General features: G+C 44.2%; 1 protein-coding gene across 3 annotated transcripts in view; it reads right to left on the bottom strand.

The window, feature by feature from the left end:
* Nucleotides 1-413: 413 nt before the first annotated feature.
* LOC139584218 (caprin-1-like) overlaps nt 414-6000 on the bottom strand; it is a 42558-nt gene continuing 36971 nt past the window's right edge. For 2 of the 3 annotated variants that reach the window (XM_071415814.1, XM_071415815.1), the window contains exons 13-17: nt 5332-5463; nt 2623-2782; nt 2213-2422; nt 1909-2018; nt 414-1438 (exon numbers count right to left, since the gene is read on the bottom strand). In XM_071415814.1, coding sequence (XP_071271915.1) covers nt 1349-1438; nt 1909-2018; nt 2213-2422; nt 2623-2782; nt 5332-5463 — 702 coding nt within the window. In that variant the 3' untranslated portion in view covers nt 414-1348. The remainder of the gene's footprint in view (nt 1439-1908; nt 2019-2212; nt 2423-2622; nt 2783-5331; nt 5464-6000) is intronic. The other variant, XM_071415816.1, reaches the window with a different exon arrangement.

Genomic DNA, 6000 nt, shown 5'->3' with positions numbered 1-6000 from the left:
AAACAAAAATGTTCATTTTACCCAGTGTTTCCAGAGCTCGCTCTGTGTGTGTGTGTATATATATATATATATATATATATATATAAATGAATGTGTGTGTGTACATATATTTCACATTGTTACATGTCACCCAACATCAATGTGAAATATATATTTACACACACGACAGAATTTGTATTGATAGTAAAATCGTGTGTATTGGAGACAAACCTACAATGACATGTTCTAGTAATCCACATCCTCCATAAAGACATCTGCTGTTTAACTCCCAAGTCATCCATCTGCTGCAATCAGTTTTCTATGGAGACAGTTCAACAAGGAAACCATCTCGTTCGATCCTTGCTGCTCCTGAATCCCTCAGCAATAGAAGATACTGGACGTTTGACAGTGATGAGCAACGACCACAGACCAAGGACAAGGTAACATCATCTTTATTGAAACTCTGATGCAACAATCAATTCACAAACAGAGAGATTCTTTTAAAAACAATTTAAAAAAGGCTTTTTTTTTTAGAATCCAAAATCACATTATGAGGGGGAAAGAAAAAGGGGAGGGGGACTGGGCAAGAGAACAGAAAAGTACTCCTGGGGACTCGGAACAAGAGTGATAGAGTATGTGTGTTATTTCATAAAAATGAAATCTTTCAAGTTTACAGGAATATTTGTTTCAAAACAGGTTTGCTTCAACCCTGATTTACAGCTTGTATATTCAGACTCATTTTTAAACAAATCTTTTTTTAATTAAATGTCAAAGCAGGCATGACTTTGATCCAAAAGCCAGAAGAAAAAAAACTGATGAGTAACACCACATGGTCAAATAAAAAGTGAGGTGGGGGCAAACTGCATCCTGGATATCTTGAATAAGTGTGGCATGTTGTCGCTCAGTCAAAACCTGTCCCAATTCGCTCCTTACACCCCCCCCCCACCACCACCTTGGACCCTTACATTTTTTTACAGATCTGTAAAACGCAACATGGTGGAAACTCCACATGCGATTGTTGCATCCTAGTCCCACTCAGGACAAAGAAAAGAGACCTCAGTCTACCACTACACCTGTTTGACGTTTTAAGGCTCAGACCAGTAGCTTTTTCCAGCTGAGAGGTCTTAACACCTCTGAACAGAGTGCCGACTGCAAACAGATTTTACACGTAGAATCGCACCAAAATGTCACGTCCAGGTGGTCGCTGAACAAACAGCAGATCAACATTCAGTACGGTGTGTGTGTGTGTGTGTGTGTGTGTGTGTGTGTGTGTGTGTGTGGTCCCTTAGATCTGAAAACATTGAAATGTTAGGGCCAAGGACAAGGAGTTAATTGGAACCAGCAGTCAGAGTCAGTCAAACAGGCCCAATCAGGACTTCATGGCCTGGGCATTGCCTCCTCGAGACACACCTCTGGGTCCCTGACCCGCTCCACGTTTGTAGTTCTGATTATATCCTTCCTGGCGGGGCGGGGGGGGAGAGGGACAAAACATTATTGACAGTTCTTAGAGAGTACTCCTATATAGATTCCTAACAAATACAATGAGACTGTTCAGTAATATGGCAAGGAGAAGGAACACAAAACCAGTCCGCTCTGGGATACCGGCCCACCGCTCGTAAACCGGCCCACCGCTCGTAAATGCTAGGCAACCTGCCACCCCCTGCTCTTATAGATGCCAAACAGAACATACGCGACCATCCAAGATGCCTTATGGCAAAGGGAAGGACAACTTTGAGGGCCAACTTCCCAGACACAGATTAAGTCTAGTCTTGGACTACAACAAAAAAAATAATGCTCCCCCAATTGAAAGTGCTTTTTAGTCCAGAGCTTAATCTGTGTCTGGGAAACTGGTCCTGAGAACGTTAGCTCAACATCCATCCCAAGCCTTCCGCCAAACCCGTGTGAGTGATAAAGTCAAAAGTTATTTACCCCCCGTTGGTAGTTGCCACCGTTGGAGTAGTCCCGAGGTGTGTTGAACTGGGCCTGTTGGTATCCAGAGTTAGGAGTGTTGGTGAAGGGAGGCCGGTAACTGTCATAACCTGGAATGGATGGTTACACTCAAGTTAGATGCACTGCCATTTAAATGAATTTAAAAAATATAGATATTTTAAAAAGTCTCTCACTTCTCAAACACAATACCATCAACTCTATTCAAGACCTATAAGCGAACAGAAAGCTGTAGTATATTGAAGATGCTGTAGTTAACAGTGACAGTAAAGGACAGATACTGAACCTCTGTATCCGTTGGCCAGGCCACGGGCATTACGTGGTCCTCCGCGGGTCATGCCTCTGCTGTTGTAGAAGGACTGGGCCTGGCGACTGACCCCAGGGCCAAACCCTGGACCCTGCTGGCTGAGCTGCTGCCCCTGGGATAAGTCCTGGCTGGGCAGGGACAAGTCCTGGCTGGGCAGGGATAGGTCCTGGGAGTGGAAGGCACCAACCACTACAGGGAAGAAAATGGCAATTTTAAGACCAGCCATGAAATATCATTGATCGTGCTGTTCAACCTGTTCACATTGTCCTTCCAGGATGGTTACAGTAGCACAATGGTGTATGTATAACCAGGCCAGTGAGGTATGGTCCACTTGGTTTTGCTCGGTAGTGGGAAAAGAGCCAAAAACTGCTCCAACCCTGCTAACTCACCAGACTGCAGCTGCTCCGTCTGCATCTCCGTCTGCTCCACTGGGAGCTGCTGTGATTGGCTGCTGAAGCCCTGTTGGCTGTAGCTGTTCTGGTATTGGCTGGCCTGGGTCAAGGCTTCCGTCTCATTGGCTGGCGGGACAGGGGCGTTGAGGTTGAATACCTGAGGGGAATAAGGCAGCCTGGTGAGTACTGTGGTTCAACCAGGAACAATAGGTACTTCCTGAAGAGAATCTGAGAAAAGGTCAGACTCAGTCAAGAGTTAAAGCTACAATCCCGACATGTTTCAGGCCAATAGTATCCCTGCCACTTAAACTAAGGAACGTAATCTGTTACTACTCAACCTTGTCCAAGTGTAGCTAGTCAAATCAAACTTTGTCACATGCGCCGAATACAAGTAAACCGTGAAATTCTTACTTACAAGTCCTTAACTCTTCTTTAACTGCACTGTTGGTTAAGAAAACATTTACCAAATAAACTAAAGTTTAAAAAAAATAATAAAAAGTAACAAAATAACAATAACAAGGCTATATACAGGGGGCACCGGTACCTAGTCAGTGTGCGGGAGTACAGGTTAGTTGAGGTAATTTGTACATGTAGATAGGGGTGAACTGACTATGCATAGATAATAAACAGCGAGTAGCAGCAGTGTACAAAACAAATGGGGTGGGAGGGGGTCAATGTAAATTGTCCGGGTGGCCATTTGATTAATTGTTCAGCAGTCTTATGGTTTGGGGGTAGAAGCTGTTAAGGAGCCTTTTGGTCCTAGACTTGGTGCTCCGGTACCTCTTGCCGGGCGGTAGCAGAGAGAACAGTCTATGACTTGGGTGACTGGAGTCTCTGACAATTTTATGGGCTTTCCTCTGACACCACCTATTATATACAGTTGAAGTCAGAAGTTTAAATATACCTTAGCCAAATACATTTAAACTCAGTTTCACAATTCCTGACATTTAATCCTAGTAAAAATTCCCTGTCTGAGGTCAGTTAGGATCACCACTTTATTTTAGGAATGTGAATTGTCGGAATAATAGTAGAGAGAATTATTTATTTCAGCTTTCATTTATTTCATCACATTCCCAGTGGGTCAGTAGTTTACATCACTCAATTAGTATTTGGTAGCATCACCTTTAAATTGTTTAACTTGGGTCAAATTTTTCAGGTAGCCTTCCACAAGGGTGAATTTTGGCTCATTCCTCCTGACAGAGCTGGTGTAACTGAGTCAGGTTTGTAGGCCTCCTTGCTCACACACGCTTTTTCAGTTCTGCCCACAAATTTTCTATAGGATTGGGGTCAGGGCTTTGTGATGGCCACTCCAATACCTTGACTTTGTTGTCCTTAAGCCATTTTGCCACAACTTTTGAAGTATGCTTGGGGTCATTGTCCATATGTGACCAAGCTTTAACTTCCTGACTGATGTCTTGAGATGTTGCTTCAATATATCCACATCATTTTCCTACCTCATGATCCAATCTATTTTGTGAAGTGCTCCGGTCCCTCCTGCAGCAAAGCACCCCCACAACATGATGCTGCCACCCCCGTGCTTCACGGTTGGGATAGTATTCTTCGGCTTGCAAACCTCGCCCTTTTTCCTTCTAACATAACGATGGTCATTATGGCCAAACAGTTCTATTTTTGTTTCATCAGACCAGAGGACATTTCTCCAAAAAGTATGATCTTTGACCCCATGTGCAGTTGCAAACCGCAGTCTGGCTTTTTTATGGCGGTTTTGGAGCAGTGGCTTCTTCCTTGCTGAGCGGCCTTTCAGGTTATGTCGATATAGGACTCCTTTTACTGTGGATATATACTTTTGTACCTGTTTCTTCCAGCATCTTCACAAGGTCCTTTGCTGTTGTTCTGGGATTGATTCGCACTTTTCGCACCAAAGTACATTCATCTCTAGGAGACAGAACGCGTCTCCATCCTGAGCGGTATGACAGCTGTGTGGTCCCATGATGTTTATACTTGTGTATTATTGTTTGTACAGATGAATGTGGTACCTTCAGGCGTTTGGAAATTGCTCCCAAGGATGAACCAGACTTGGAGGTCTACAATTTTTTTTCTGAGGTCTTGGCTGATTTCTTTTGATTTTCCCATGATGTCAATCAAAGAGGCACTGAGTTTGAAGGTAGGCCTTGAAATACATCCACAGGTACACCTCAAATGATGTCAATTAGCCTATCAGAAGCGTCTAAAGCCATGACATCATTTTCTGGAATTATCCATGCTGACCCACTGGAATTGTGATACAGTGAAATTGTGTGAAACAATCTGTCTGTAAACAATTGTTGGAAAATTACTTGTGTCATGCACAAAGTAGATGTCCTAACCGACTTGCCAGAACTATAGTTTGTTAACAAGAAATGTGTGGAGTGGTTGAAAAACGAGTTTTAATGACTCCAACCTAAGTGTATGTAAACTTCCGACTTCAACTGTAGGTCCTGGATGGCAGGAAGCTTCGCCTCAGTGGTGTATTGCGTATGCACGGCTCAAATCAAACCAATGCTCTTCTCTTCTTAGTTCAGTAATGTTAACATAGGGTGTCAGACCTAGCTTCTTTTCCTAATATCATCACAGAATGGTTTTGGGTGTAAAATCCCCCCCCCCCAAAAAAAAAGACTAACAAAAAAGTAGCGTCCTGGTCTCAGAAAAGCCATTGTGTGTGAGTGTCTCCAAGTTACCCTACAAGTATAGGAAAGTGTGTGACCTTACTGTTTGCATGGACTGGAATGGTGGTGCGTTGACATTGATGCCAGAGCTGTGTGGGGGTTTGGGGCCGTTGACAGGCTGGAAGACCTGCTGGGTCTGAGAGGAGGCAGGGGGCTGCTCTGACGACAGGGACACCTGGATGGGAAGGAATGATGGCTTTAACATTTATTTCACCAGGGTGAGAGATGTGGTTGTCCCCACCTAGCTACACTACATGACCAACCGTATGTGGACACCTGCTCGTCGAACATCTCACTCCAAAATCATTAATATGGAGTTGGTCCCTCCTTTGCTGCTATAACAGCCTCCACTCTTCTGGGAAGGCATTAATATGGAGTTGGTCCCTCCTTTGCTGCTATAACAGCCTCCACTCTTCTGGGAAGGCATTCATATGGAGTTGGTCCCTCCTTTGCTGCTATAACAGCCTCCACTCTTCTGGGAAGGCATTAATATGGAGTTGGCCCCTCCTTTGCTGCTATAACAGCCTCCACTCTTCTGGGAAGGCTTTCCACTAGATGTTGGAACATTGCTGCTGGGACTTGCTTCCATTCAGCCACAAGAGCATTAGTGTGGTTGGGCACTGATGTTCGGCGATTAGGCCTGGCTCGCATAATGGCTTTACTTTAGAGCTCAGTAAAAATCGTGTCCTTGGTTGTCCTTGGTTCCAAACTG

This window comes from Salvelinus alpinus, chromosome 9 (genome assembly GCF_045679555.1).
Source record: "Salvelinus alpinus chromosome 9, SLU_Salpinus.1, whole genome shotgun sequence".
Taxonomy (NCBI): domain Eukaryota; kingdom Metazoa; phylum Chordata; class Actinopteri; order Salmoniformes; family Salmonidae; genus Salvelinus; species Salvelinus alpinus.
Note: the sequence above shows the minus strand (reverse complement) of the source record. Positions and strands in the feature narration are given on the sequence as shown.